Below are 15143 nucleotides of genomic sequence, written 5' to 3'. Positions count from 1 at the left end.
GTATGTTAGAGTCTTCTATCTGTTGTAATCTGTCCCTGCAGTTGTATGTTAGAGTCTTCTATCTGTTGTAATCTGTTCCTGCAGTTGTATGTTAGTCTTCTATCTGTTGTAATCTCTTCCTGTAGTTATATGTTAGTCTTCTATCTGTTGTAATCTGTTCCTGCAGTTGTATGTAAGTCTTCTATCTGTTGTAATCTGTCCCTGCAGTTATATGTTAGTTTCTATCTGTTGTAATCTGTCCCTGCAGTTGTATGTAAGTCTTCTATGTGTTGTAATCTGTTCCTGCAGTTGTATGTAAGTCTTCTATCTGTTGTAATCTGTCCCTGCAGTTGTATGTTAGAGTCTTCTATCTGTTGTAATCTGTTCCTGCAGTTGTATGTAAGTCTTCTATCTGTTGTAATCTGTCCCTGCAGTTGTATGTTAGTCTTCTATCTGTTGTAATCTGTCCCTGCAGTTGTATGTTAGAGTCTTCTATCTGTTGTAATCTGTCCCTGCAGTTGTATGTAAGTCTTCTATCTGTTGTAATATGTTCCTGCAGTTGTATGTAAGTCTTCTATCTGTTGTAATCTGTCCCTGCAGTTGTATGTAAGTCTTCTATCTGTTGTAATCTGTTCCTGCAGTTGTATGTAAGTCTTCTATCTGTTGTAATCTGTTCCTGCAGTTGTATGTAAATATTCTATCTGTTGTAATCTGTTCCTGCAGTTGTATGTAAGTCTTCTATCTGTTGTAATCTGTTCCTGCAGTTGTATGTAAGTCTTCTATCTGTTGTAATCTGTTCCTGCAGTTGTATGTTGGTCTTCTATCTGTTGTAATCTGTACCTGCAGTTGTATGTTAGAGTCTTCTATCTGTTGTAATCTGTCCCTGCAGTTGTATGTTAGTCTACTATCCGTTGTAATCTATTCCTACAGTTGTATGTTAGTCTTCTATCCGTTGTAATCTGTTCCTGCAGTTGTATGTAAGTCTTCTATCTGTTGTAATCTGTTCCTGCAGATGTATGTTAGCATCTTCTATCTGTTGTAATCTCTTCCTGTAGTTATGTTAGTCTTCTATCTGTTGTAATCTGTTCCTGCAGTTGTATGTTAGAGTCTTCCATCTGTTGTAATCTGTCCCTGCAGTTGTATGTTAGAGTCTTCTATCTGTTGTAATCTGTCCCTGCAGTTGTATGTTAGAGTCTTCTATCTGTTGTACTCTATTCCTGCAGTTGTATGTAAGTCTTCTATCTGTTGTAATCTGTTCCTGCAGTTGTATGTAAGTCTTCTATCTGTTGTAATCTGTCCCTGCAGTTGTATGTAAGTCTTCTATCTGTTGTAATCTGTTCCTGCAGTTGTATGTAAGTCTTCTATCTGTTGTAATCTGTTCCTGCAGTTGTATGTAAGTCTTCTATCTGTTGTAATCTGTTCCTGCAGTTGTATGTAAGTCTTCTATCTGTTGTAATCTGTTCCTGCAGTTGTATGTTGGTCTTCTATCTGTTCTAATCTGTACCTGCAGTTGTATGTTAGAGTCTTCTATCTGTTGTAATCTGTCCCTGCAGTTGTATGTTAGTCTACTATCCGTTGTAATCTATTCCTACAGTTGTATGTTAGTCTTCTATCCGTTGTAATCTGTTCCTGCAGTTGTATGTAAGTCTTCTATCTGTTGTAATCTGTTCCTGCAGTTGTATGTTAGCATCTTCTATCTGTTGTAATCTGTCCCTGCAGTTGTATGTAAGTCTTCTATCTGTTGTAATCTGTTCCTGCAGTTATATGTTAGCATCTTCTATCTGTTGTAATCTATTCCTGCTGTTGTATATTAGTCTTATTTCTGTTGTGGTCTGTCCCTGCAGTTGTATGTTAGTCTTTTATCTGTTGTAATCTGTCCCTGCAGTTATATATTAGTTTTCTATCTGTTGTAATCTGTCCGTGCAGTTGTATGTTAGAGTCTTCTATCTATTGTAGTCTGTCCCTGCAGTTGTATGTAAGTCTTCTATCTGTTGTAATATGTTACTGCAGTTGTATGTTAGAGTCTTCTATCTGTTGTACTCTATTCCTGCAGTTGTATGTAAGTCTTCTGTTGTAATCTGTTCCTGTAGTTATATGTTAGTGTTCTATCTGTTGTAATCTGTCCCTGCAGTTGTATGTAAGTCTTCTATCTGTTGTGGTCTGTCCCTGCAGTTGTATGTTAGTTTTCTATCTGTTGTAATCTGTTCCTGCAGTTGTATGTTAGTCTTCTATCTGTTGTAATCTGTCCCTGCAGTTGTATGTTAGTCTTCTATCTGTTGTAATCTGTCCCTGCAGTTGTATGTTAGAGTCTTCTATCTGTTGTAATCTGTTCCTGCAGTTGTATGTTAGTCTTCTATCTGTTGTAATCTGTCTCTGCAGTTGTATGTTAGTCTTCAATCTGTTGTAATCTGTCCCTGCAGTTGTATGTTAGAGTCTTCTATCTGTTGTAATCTGTCCCTGCAGTTGTATGTTAGAGTCTTCTATCTGTTGTAATCTGTTCCTGCAGTTGTATGTTAGTCTTCTATCTGTTGTAATCTCTTCCTGTAGTTATATGTTAGTCTTCTATCTGTTGTAATCTGTTCCTGCAGTTGTATGTAAGTCTTCTATCTGTTGTAATCTGTCCCTGCAGTTATATGTTAGTTTCTATCTGTTGTAATCTGTCCCTGCAGTTGTATGTAAGTCTTCTATGTGTTGTAATCTGTTCCTGCAGTTGTATGTAAGTCTTCTATCTGTTGTAATCTGTCCCTGCAGTTGTATGTTAGAGTCTTCTATCTGTTGTAATCTGTTCCTGCAGTTGTATGTAAGTCTTCTATCTGTTGTAATCTGTCCCTGCAGTTGTATGTTAGTCTTCTATCTGTTGTAATCTGTTCCTGCAGTTGTATGTTAGTCTTCTATCTGTTGTAATCTCTTCCTGTAGTTATATGTTAGTCTTCTATCTGTTGTTATCTGTTCCTGCAGTTGTATGTAAGTCTTCTATCTGTTGTAATCTGTCCCTGCAGTTGTATGTTAGAGTCTTCCATCTGTTGTAATCTGTCCCTGCAGTTGTATGTTAGAGTCTTCTATCTATTGTAATCTGTTCCTGCAGTTGTATGTTAGTCTTCTATCTGTTGTAATCTGTTCCTGCAGTTGTCTGTAAGTCTTCTATCTGTTGTACTCTATTCCTGCAGTTGTATGCAAGTCTTCTATCTGTTGTAATCTGTTCCTGCAGTTGTATTTAAGTCTTCTATCTGTTGTAATCTGTTCCTGCAGTTGTATGTAAGTCTTCTATCTGTTGTAATCTGTCCCTGCAGTTGTATGTAAGTCTTCTATCTGTTGTAATCTGTTCCTGCAGTTGTATGTAAGTCTTCTATCTGTTGTAATCTGTTCCTGCAGTTGTATGTAAGTCTTCTATCTGTTGTAATCTGTTCCTGCAGTTGTATGTAAGTCTTCTATCTGTTGTAATCTGTTCCTGCAGTTGTATGTTGGTCTTCTATCTGTTGTAATCTGTACCTGCAGTTGTATGTTAGAGTCTTCTATCTGTTGTAATCTGTCCCTGCAGTTGTATGTTAGTCTACTATCCGTTGTAATCTATTCCTACAGTTGTATGTTAGTCTTCTATCTGTTGTAATCTGTTCCTGCAGATGTATGTTAGCATCTTCTATCTGTTGTAATCTCTTCCTGCAGATGTATGTTAGCATCTTCTATCTGTTGTAATCTCTTCCTGTAGTTATGTTAGTCTTCTATCTGTTGTAATCTGTTCCTGCAGTTGTATGTAAGTCTTCTATCTGTTGTAATCTGTCCCTGCAGTTGTATGTTAGAGTCTTCCATCTGTTGTAATCTGTCCCTGCAGTTGTATGTTAGAGTCTTCTATCTGTTGTAATCTGTCCCTGCAGTTGTATGTTAGAGTCTTCTATCTGTTGTAATCTGTTCCTGCAGTTGTATGTAAGTCTTCTATCTGTTGTAATCTGTCCCTGCAGTTGTATGTTAGTCTTCTATCTGTTGTAATCTGTTCCTGCAGTTGTATGTTAGTCTTCTATCTGTTGTAATCTCTTCCTGTAGTTATATGTTAGTCTTCTATCTGTTGTTATCTGTTCCTGCAGTTGTATGTAAGTCTTCTATCTGTTGTAATCTGTCCCTGCAGTTGTATGTTAGAGTCTTCCATCTGTTGTAATCTGTCCCTGCAGTTGTATGTTAGAGTCTTCTATCTATTGTAATCTGTTCCTGCAGTTGTATGTTAGTCTTCTATCTGTTGTAATCTGTTCCTGCAGTTGTCTGTAAGTCTTCTATCTGTTGTACTCTATTCCTGCAGTTGTATGCAAGTCTTCTATCTGTTGTAATCTGTTCCTGCAGTTGTATTTAAGTCTTCTATCTGTTGTAATCTGTTCCTGCAGTTGTATGTAAGTCTTCTATCTGTTGTAATCTGTCCCTGCAGTTGTATGTAAGTCTTCTATCTGTTGTAATCTGTTCCTGCAGTTGTATGTAAGTCTTCTATCTGTTGTAATCTGTTCCTGCAGTTGTATGTAAGTCTTCTATCTGTTGTAATCTGTTCCTGCAGTTGTATGTAAGTCTTCTATCTGTTGTAATCTGTTCCTGCAGTTGTATGTTGGTCTTCTATCTGTTGTAATCTGTACCTGCAGTTGTATGTTAGAGTCTTCTATCTGTTGTAATCTGTCCCTGCAGTTGTATGTTAGTCTACTATCCGTTGTAATCTATTCCTACAGTTGTATGTTAGTCTTCTATCTGTTGTAATCTGTTCCTGCAGATGTATGTTAGCATCTTCTATCTGTTGTAATCTCTTCCTGCAGATGTATGTTAGCATCTTCTATCTGTTGTAATCTCTTCCTGTAGTTATGTTAGTCTTCTATCTGTTGTAATCTGTTCCTGCAGTTGTATGTAAGTCTTCTATCTGTTGTAATCTGTCCCTGCAGTTGTATGTTAGAGTCTTCCATCTGTTGTAATCTGTCCCTGCAGTTGTATGTTAGAGTCTTCTATCTGTTGTAATCTGTCCCTGCAGTTGTATGTTAGAGTCTTCTATCTGTTGTACTCTATTCCTGCAGTTGTATGTAAGTCTTCTATCTGTTGTAATCTGTTCCTGCAGTTGTATGTAAGTCTTCTATCTGTTGTAATCTGTCCCTGCAGTTGTATGTAAGTCTTCTATCTGTTGTAATCTGTCCCTGCAGTTGTATGTAAGTCTTCTATCTGTTGTAATCTGTTCCTGCAGTTGTATGTAAGTCTTCTATCTGTTGTAATCTGTTCCTGCAGTTGTATGTAAGTCTTCTATCTGTTGTAATCTGTCCCTGCAGTTGTATGTTGGTCTTCTATCTGTTGTAATCTGTACCTGCAGTTGTATGTTAGAGTCTTCTATCTGTTGTAATCTGTCCCTGCAGTTGTATGTTAGTCTACTATCCGTTGTAATCTGTTCCTGCAGTTGTATGTAAGTCTTCTATCTGTTGTAATCTGTTCCTGCAGTTGTATGTTAGCATCTTCTATCTGTTGTAATCTGTCCCTGCAGTTGTATGTAAGTCTTCTATCTGTTGTAATCTGTTCCTGTAGTTATATGTTAGTCTTCTATCTGTTGTACTCTATTCCTGCAGTTGTATGTTAGAGTCTTCTATCTGTTATAATCTGTCCCTGCAGTTGTATGTAAGTCTTCTATTTGTTGTAATCTGTTCCTGCAGTTGTATGTTAGTCTTCTATCTGTTGTAATCTGTTCCTGCAGTTGTATGTTAGTCTTCTATCTGTTGTAAAAACAAATAAAGTAGATAAAAGAAAGGTGGCGCTCAAATCCCAAAAGATAACTGTACTTTGATATATTAAATTATTACTCACAAGGTAATGGTTCCCCTCAAATAACACAAATAGGGCATCCCAGAGTATGATATCAAAGATTAACTCTTCTCTGTCCTCAAGGACATCCACTCATGGAGAGTGCAGGGTATTCCGGAATCAAATAGAATATGATCCGTTCAATATATTGGGAGCAGAAAAAAAGAAAAAAACAGTGCTCAGAGAATATATGTGGTTGAAAAATCTTGATCCACCTTCGTGCACTCCACCTTATGATAATTTCCAAAACATGTCGCCTGGATTAAAGCTTTCTTTTAATGGAACGAGGACCGATGTTTATGAAAATCTTCCTGCATATTCTAGAGGTGATCCTGAAGGGGGGGAAGTGTGTGACTGGACAGTTTTCCTTTACCTTTCCCCCCCCCTGTGAAGTAAGTTTGGAACCATCTACCCCTATATATCCAGATATTACCTTTTATTGGGGATTTTTCACCACATATATTCTCTGAGCATTGCTTTTTTTCTTTTTTTCTGCTCCCAAAATTCTATCTGTTGTGGTCTGTCCCTGCAGTTGTATGTAAGTCTTCTATCTGTTGTAATCTGTTCCTGTAGTTGTATGTTAGTCTTCTATCTGTTGTGGTCTGTCCCTGCAGTTGTATATTAGTTTTCTATCTGTCCCTGCAGTTGTATGTAAGTCTTCTATCTGTTGTGGTCTGTCCCTGCAGTTGTATGTTAGTTTTCTATCTGTCCCTGCAGTTGTATGTTAGAGTCTTCTATTTGTTGTGGTCTGTCCCTGCAGTTGTATGTTAGTTTTCTATCTGTCCCTGCAGTTGTATGTTAGTTTTCTATCTGTCCCTGTAGTCGTATGTTAGTCTTCTATCTGTTGTGGTCTGTCCCTGCAGTTGTATGTTAGTTTTCTATCTGTTGTGGTCTGTCCCTGCAGTTGTATGTTAGTTTTCTATCTGTTGTAATCTGTTCCTGCAGTTGTATGTTAGTCTTCTATCTGTTGTAATCTGTCCCTGCAGTTGTATGTTAGTCTTCTATCTGTTGTAATCTGTCCCTGCAGTTGTATGTTAGAGTCTTCTATCTGTTGTAATCTGTTCCTGCAGTTGTATGTTAGTCTTCTATCTGTTGTAATCTGTCCCTGCAGTTGTATGTTAGTCTTCAATCTGTTGTAATCTGTCCCTGCAGTTGTATGTTAGAGTCTTCTATCTGTTGTAATCTGTCCCTGCAGTTGTATGTTAGAGTCTTCTATCTGTTGTAATCTGTTCCTGCAGTTGTATGTTAGTCTTCTATCTGTTGTAATCTCTTCCTGTAGTTATATGTTAGTCTTCTATCTGTTGTAATCTGTTCCTGCAGTTGTATGTAAGTCTTCTATCTGTTGTAATCTGTCCCTGCAGTTATATGTTAGTTTCTATCTGTTGTAATCTGTCCCTGCAGTTGTATGTAAGTCTTCTATGTGTTGTAATCTGTTCCTGCAGTTGTATGTAAGTCTTCTATCTGTTGTAATCTGTCCCTGCAGTTGTATGTTAGAGTCTTCTATCTGTTGTAATCTGTTCCTGCAGTTGTATGTAAGTCTTCTATCTGTTGTAATCTGTCCCTGCAGTTGTATGTTAGTCTTCTATCTGTTGTAATCTGTCCCTGCAGTTGTATGTTAGAGTCTTCTATCTGTTGTAATCTGTCCCTGCAGTTGTATGTAAGTCTTCTATCTGTTGTAATATGTTCCTGCAGTTGTATGTAAGTCTTCTATCTGTTGTAATCTGTCCCTGCAGTTGTATGTAAGTCTTCTATCTGTTGTAATCTGTTCCTGCAGTTGTATGTAAGTCTTCTATCTGTTGTAATCTGTTCCTGCAGTTGTATGTAAATATTCTATCTGTTGTAATCTGTTCCTGCAGTTGTATGTAAGTCTTCTATCTGTTGTAATCTGTTCCTGCAGTTGTATGTTGGTCTTCTATCTGTTGTAATCTGTACCTGCAGTTGTATGTTAGAGTCTTCTATCTGTTGTAATCTGTCCCTGCAGTTGTATGTTAGTCTACTATCCGTTGTAATCTATTCCTACAGTTGTATGTTAGTCTTCTATCCGTTGTAATCTGTTCCTGCAGTTGTATGTAAGTCTTCTATCTGTTGTAATCTGTTCCTGCAGATGTATGTTAGCATCTTCTATCTGTTGTAATCTCTTCCTGTAGTTATGTTAGTCTTCTATCTGTTGTAATCTGTTCCTGCAGTTGTATGTTAGAGTCTTCCATCTGTTGTAATCTGTCCCTGCAGTTGTATGTTAGAGTCTTCTATCTGTTGTAATCTGTCCCTGCAGTTGTATGTTAGAGTCTTCTATCTGTTGTACTCTATTCCTGCAGTTGTATGTAAGTCTTCTATCTGTTGTAATCTGTTCCTGCAGTTGTATGTAAGTCTTCTATCTGTTGTAATCTGTCCCTGCAGTTGTATGTAAGTCTTCTATCTGTTGTAATCTGTTCCTGCAGTTGTATGTAAGTCTTCTATCTGTTGTAATCTGTTCCTGCAGTTGTATGTAAGTCTTCTATCTGTTGTAATCTGTTCCTGCAGTTGTATGTAAGTCTTCTATCTGTTGTAATCTGTTCCTGCAGTTGTATGTTGGTCTTCTATCTGTTCTAATCTGTACCTGCAGTTGTATGTTAGAGTCTTCTATCTGTTGTAATCTGTCCCTGCAGTTGTATGTTAGTCTACTATCCGTTGTAATCTATTCCTACAGTTGTATGTTAGTCTTCTATCCGTTGTAATCTGTTCCTGCAGTTGTATGTAAGTCTTCTATCTGTTGTAATCTGTTCCTGCAGTTGTATGTTAGCATCTTCTATCTGTTGTAATCTGTCCCTGCAGTTGTATGTAAGTCTTCTATCTGTTGTAATCTGTTCCTGCAGTTATATGTTAGCATCTTCTATCTGTTGTAATCTATTCCTGCTGTTGTATATTAGTCTTATTTCTGTTGTGGTCTGTCCCTGCAGTTGTATGTTAGTCTTTTATCTGTTGTAATCTGTCCCTGCAGTTATATATTAGTTTTCTATCTGTTGTAATCTGTCCGTGCAGTTGTATGTTAGAGTCTTCTATCTATTGTAGTCTGTCCCTGCAGTTGTATGTAAGTCTTCTATCTGTTGTAATATGTTACTGCAGTTGTATGTTAGAGTCTTCTATCTGTTGTACTCTATTCCTGCAGTTGTATGTAAGTCTTCTGTTGTAATCTGTTCCTGTAGTTATATGTTAGTGTTCTATCTGTTGTAATCTGTCCCTGCAGTTGTATGTAAGTCTTCTATCTGTTGTGGTCTGTCCCTGCAGTTGTATGTTAGTTTTCTATCTGTTGTAATCTGTTCCTGCAGTTGTATGTTAGTCTTCTATCTGTTGTAATCTGTCCCTGCAGTTGTATGTTAGTCTTCTATCTGTTGTAATCTGTCCCTGCAGTTGTATGTTAGAGTCTTCTATCTGTTGTAATCTGTTCCTGCAGTTGTATGTTAGTCTTCTATCTGTTGTAATCTGTCTCTGCAGTTGTATGTTAGTCTTCAATCTGTTGTAATCTGTCCCTGCAGTTGTATGTTAGAGTCTTCTATCTGTTGTAATCTGTCCCTGCAGTTGTATGTTAGAGTCTTCTATCTGTTGTAATCTGTTCCTGCAGTTGTATGTTAGTCTTCTATCTGTTGTAATCTCTTCCTGTAGTTATATGTTAGTCTTCTATCTGTTGTAATCTGTTCCTGCAGTTGTATGTAAGTCTTCTATCTGTTGTAATCTGTCCCTGCAGTTATATGTTAGTTTCTATCTGTTGTAATCTGTCCCTGCAGTTGTATGTAAGTCTTCTATGTGTTGTAATCTGTTCCTGCAGTTGTATGTAAGTCTTCTATCTGTTGTAATCTGTCCCTGCAGTTGTATGTTAGAGTCTTCTATCTGTTGTAATCTGTTCCTGCAGTTGTATGTAAGTCTTCTATCTGTTGTAATCTGTCCCTGCAGTTGTATGTTAGTCTTCTATCTGTTGTAATCTGTTCCTGCAGTTGTATGTTAGTCTTCTATCTGTTGTAATCTCTTCCTGTAGTTATATGTTAGTCTTCTATCTGTTGTTATCTGTTCCTGCAGTTGTATGTAAGTCTTCTATCTGTTGTAATCTGTCCCTGCAGTTGTATGTTAGAGTCTTCCATCTGTTGTAATCTGTCCCTGCAGTTGTATGTTAGAGTCTTCTATCTATTGTAATCTGTTCCTGCAGTTGTATGTTAGTCTTCTATCTGTTGTAATCTGTTCCTGCAGTTGTCTGTAAGTCTTCTATCTGTTGTACTCTATTCCTGCAGTTGTATGCAAGTCTTCTATCTGTTGTAATCTGTTCCTGCAGTTGTATTTAAGTCTTCTATCTGTTGTAATCTGTTCCTGCAGTTGTATGTAAGTCTTCTATCTGTTGTAATCTGTCCCTGCAGTTGTATGTAAGTCTTCTATCTGTTGTAATCTGTTCCTGCAGTTGTATGTAAGTCTTCTATCTGTTGTAATCTGTTCCTGCAGTTGTATGTAAGTCTTCTATCTGTTGTAATCTGTTCCTGCAGTTGTATGTAAGTCTTCTATCTGTTGTAATCTGTTCCTGCAGTTGTATGTTGGTCTTCTATCTGTTGTAATCTGTACCTGCAGTTGTATGTTAGAGTCTTCTATCTGTTGTAATCTGTCCCTGCAGTTGTATGTTAGTCTACTATCCGTTGTAATCTATTCCTACAGTTGTATGTTAGTCTTCTATCTGTTGTAATCTGTTCCTGCAGATGTATGTTAGCATCTTCTATCTGTTGTAATCTCTTCCTGCAGATGTATGTTAGCATCTTCTATCTGTTGTAATCTCTTCCTGTAGTTATGTTAGTCTTCTATCTGTTGTAATCTGTTCCTGCAGTTGTATGTAAGTCTTCTATCTGTTGTAATCTGTCCCTGCAGTTGTATGTTAGAGTCTTCCATCTGTTGTAATCTGTCCCTGCAGTTGTATGTTAGAGTCTTCTATCTGTTGTAATCTGTCCCTGCAGTTGTATGTTAGAGTCTTCTATCTGTTGTACTCTATTCCTGCAGTTGTATGTAAGTCTTCTATCTGTTGTAATCTGTTCCTGCAGTTGTATGTAAGTCTTCTATCTGTTGTAATCTGTCCCTGCAGTTGTATGTAAGTCTTCTATCTGTTGTAATCTGTCCCTGCAGTTGTATGTAAGTCTTCTATCTGTTGTAATCTGTTCCTGCAGTTGTATGTAAGTCTTCTATCTGTTGTAATCTGTTCCTGCAGTTGTATGTAAGTCTTCTATCTGTTGTAATCTGTCCCTGCAGTTGTATGTTGGTCTTCTATCTGTTGTAATCTGTACCTGCAGTTGTATGTTAGAGTCTTCTATCTGTTGTAATCTGTCCCTGCAGTTGTATGTTAGTCTACTATCCGTTGTAATCTGTTCCTGCAGTTGTATGTAAGTCTTCTATCTGTTGTAATCTGTTCCTGCAGTTGTATGTTAGCATCTTCTATCTGTTGTAATCTGTCCCTGCAGTTGTATGTAAGTCTTCTATCTGTTGTAATCTGTTCCTGTAGTTATATGTTAGTCTTCTATCTGTTGTACTCTATTCCTGCAGTTGTATGTTAGAGTCTTCTATCTGTTATAATCTGTCCCTGCAGTTGTATGTAAGTCTTCTATTTGTTGTAATCTGTTCCTGCAGTTGTATGTTAGTCTTCTATCTGTTGTAATCTGTTCCTGCAGTTGTATGTTAGTCTTCTATCTGTTGTAAAAACAAATAAAGTAGATAAAAGAAAGGTGGCGCTCAAATCCCAAAAGATAACTGTACTTTGATATATTAAATTATTACTCACAAGGTAATGGTTCCCCTCAAATAACACAAATAGGGCATCCCAGAGTATGATATCAAAGATTAACTCTTCTCTGTCCTCAAGGACATCCACTCATGGAGAGTGCAGGGTATTCCGGAATCAAATAGAATATGATCCGTTCAATATATTGGGAGCAGAAAAAAAGAAAAAAACAGTGCTCAGAGAATATATGTGGTTGAAAAATCTTGATCCACCTTCGTGCACTCCACCTTATGATAATTTCCAAAACATGTCGCCTGGATTAAAGCTTTCTTTTAATGGAACGAGGACCGATGTTTATGAAAATCTTCCTGCATATTCTAGAGGTGATCCTGAAGGGGGGGAAGTGTGTGACTGGACAGTTTTCCTTTACCTTTCCCCCCCCCTGTGAAGTAAGTTTGGAACCATCTACCCCTATATATCCAGATATTACCTTTTATTGGGGATTTTTCACCACATATATTCTCTGAGCATTGCTTTTTTTCTTTTTTTCTGCTCCCAAAATTCTATCTGTTGTGGTCTGTCCCTGCAGTTGTATGTAAGTCTTCTATCTGTTGTAATCTGTTCCTGTAGTTGTATGTTAGTCTTCTATCTGTTGTGGTCTGTCCCTGCAGTTGTATATTAGTTTTCTATCTGTCCCTGCAGTTGTATGTAAGTCTTCTATCTGTTGTGGTCTGTCCCTGCAGTTGTATGTTAGTTTTCTATCTGTCCCTGCAGTTGTATGTTAGAGTCTTCTATTTGTTGTGGTCTGTCCCTGCAGTTGTATGTTAGTTTTCTATCTGTCCCTGCAGTTGTATGTTAGTTTTCTATCTGTCCCTGTAGTCGTATGTTAGTCTTCTATCTGTTGTGGTCTGTCCCTGCAGTTGTATGTTAGTTTTCTATCTGTTGTGGTCTGTCCCTGCAGTTGTATGTTAGTTTTCTATCTGTTGTGGTCTGTCCCTGCAGTTGTATGTTAGTTTTCTATCTGTCCCTGCAGTTGTATGTTAGTTTTCTATCTGTCCCTGTAGTTGTATGTTAGTCTTCTATCTGTTGTGGTCTGTCCCTGCAGTTGTATGTTAGTTTTCTATCTGTTGTGGTCTGTCCCTGCAGTTGTATGTTAGTTTTCTATCTGTTGTGGTCTGTCCGTGCAGTTGTATGTTAGTTTTCTATCTGTCCCTGTAGTTGTATGTTAGTCTTCTATCTGTTGTGGTCTGTCCCTGCAGTTGTATGGTAGTTTTCTATCTGTCCCTGCAGTTGTATGGTAGTTTTCTATCTGTCCCTGCAGTTGTATGTTAGCTTTCTATCTGTTGTAATCTGTCCCTGCAGTTGTATGTTAGTCTTCTATCTGTTGTAATCTGTCCCTGCAGTTGTATGTTAGACTCTTCTATCTGTTGTGGTCTGTCCCTGCAGTTGTATGTTAGTTTTCTATCTGTCCCTGCAGTTGTATGTTAGTTTTCTATCTGTCCCTGCAGTTGTATGTTAGAGTCTTCTATCTGTTGTGGTCTGTCCCTGCAGTTGTATGTTAGTTTTCTATCTGTCCCTGCAGTTGTATGTTAGTTTTCTATCTGTCCCTGCAGTTGTATGTTAGTTTTCTATCTGTTGTGGTCTGTCCCTGCAGTTGTATGTTAGTTTTCTATCTGTCCCTGCAGTTGTATGTTAGTTTTCTATCTGTTGTGGTCTGTCCCTGCAGTTGTATGTTAGAGTTTTCTATCTGTCCCTGCAGTTGTATGTTAGTTTTCTATCTGTCCCTGTAGTTATATGTTAGTCTTCTATCTGTTGTGGTCTGTCCCTGCAGTTGTATGTTAGAGTTTTCTATCTGTCCCTTCATCATATTAAGACACATAATTGCAACATTACACCTGGCTTATTTACAGAGATACACATGTCTGAACAGCAACTGTAAACACAATATAATTGGATGTTTTTAAACAGGAATGTTCATTGACTTGAAGCATAAACAGATCATTTCCATCTATGTTTGCAACTGTGTTGCAATAGACTCAGATAATTATGAACATTAATATTACAGGAAAACAATGAGTTTCACATGGAAAATTCCTTTAAATACAATACTACAGTTGGTATTACTAAAAATATATCTTCTTCTTTTGCAGGCACACATGCACCTTTCGCCCTCTTCAGCTTTGTTCTCCTTCTGATGTCTCAGGTTTTTTTTGTTTAGACCTTCAGTTTAACCATGGATTGGAATTCTAATTATTTTGGAACTACTTTGATACTCTACAGCACTGACCTTTTTAATAATAATGTCTACTATTTCTTATCTTGTTAATAAAAATGACTATGCAGCAAATTGTTGGATTCTGGTTGGGTGTATGATTGGTCATTTTCAAATTGTCAATAAATGTAAGCCTAAAAATAAGCTTATCTGACCAATATTATTTTTAACACACTGACTTTTGTTTATACACTACTATTTGTTCTACTGTGTATACTGGCAATTTCTTGAATACTGTAGAATCCTAGGGAAATATTAGATTTATTTAGGTATGGCATAGTTCATGGCTCAGTCAGCTTAGAGTATCATTCAGGCCATATTTTTAGCAGTCTACATTATAAACCAAGCACAGGGATTGTAAAAAAAAATGTTTGTTCAAAGCAATGTGTATCCAGCTCTGCACTATAGTCCCTATGGCAGCAGCTATTGTAAGCCAGGTAAGTCTTTTTCTGCTATTTGTCACTGTGCCAAGCCAAGCTCAGTGCTTAGTGTAACCGCTTTCTTTGCTGTGATCCTGCTGTTGTTTCTGCTCCCATATCACCTTTAAAATCAAGTGCATGGCTAATCCTACTTCCTTCACATGTTGTCTAGTACTGTCCAGTGAAGTTTTCCAGCACTATTCCGCATTCCTACTATTCATAACAAAGATAAAACTAGTCAATAAAAGCACAATTCAACAAAGGAGACCTACTGTCCTCAGATGAAAAACATTTGTTGTAGCTCTTTGTAGATGCACATACTGTTGAGCAAATTCATTGAGCACATTCATTGATCATATAGAGCCAATAGAACAGCTGTCAACAATTCACTGAACCCCACTAAATTATGAGACGATTCAGCAAGAGTAATCTGGCCATTGACTTGTACAATAGTCAATTATCTGGACTTTTTTGATTTAGTCCTGCTCATTCGCTTTTCAGTGTACAGAGCCCTGCTTGTCCTCAGTGTACAGAGCCCTGCTTGTCCTCAGTGTACAGAGCCCTGCTTGTCCTCAGTGCACATAGCCCTGCTTGTCCTCAGTGTACCGAGCCCTGCTTGTCCTCAGTGTACCGAGCCCTGCTTGTCCTCAGTATACAGAGTCCTGCTTGTCCTCAGTGTACGGAGCCCTGCTTGTCCTCTGTGCACAGAACACTTCTTGTCCTCAGTGTGCAGAGCCCTGCTGGTCTTCAGTGTACAGAGCCCTGCTTGTCCTCAGTGTACAGAACCCTTCTTGTCCTCAGTGTGCAGAGCCCTGCTGGTCTTCAGTGTACAGAGCCCTGCTTGTCCTCAGTGTACAGAGCCCTGCTTGTCCTCAGTGTACAGAGCCCTGCTTGTCCTCAGTGTAAAAGCCCTGCTTGTCCTCAGTGCACAGAGCCCTGCTTGTTCTCA

General features: G+C 38.0%; 1 protein-coding gene across 1 annotated transcript in view; it reads left to right on the top strand.

Annotated features, from left to right (window-relative positions):
- LOC130285038 (uromodulin-like) overlaps window positions 1-13830 on the top strand; it is an 83286-nt gene extending 69456 nt beyond the window's left edge. The window contains exon 15 of the mRNA XM_056536139.1: window positions 13654-13830. Coding sequence (XP_056392114.1) covers window positions 13654-13721 — 68 coding nt within the window. The 3' untranslated portion in view covers window positions 13722-13830. The remainder of the gene's footprint in view (window positions 1-13653) is intronic.
- The last annotated feature ends 1313 nt before the right edge of the window (window positions 13831-15143 follow it).

Source organism: Hyla sarda, chromosome 8 (assembly GCF_029499605.1).
Source record: "Hyla sarda isolate aHylSar1 chromosome 8, aHylSar1.hap1, whole genome shotgun sequence".
Classification (NCBI taxonomy): Eukaryota; Metazoa; Chordata; class Amphibia; order Anura; family Hylidae; genus Hyla; species Hyla sarda.
Note: the sequence above shows the minus strand (reverse complement) of the source record. Positions and strands in the feature narration are given on the sequence as shown.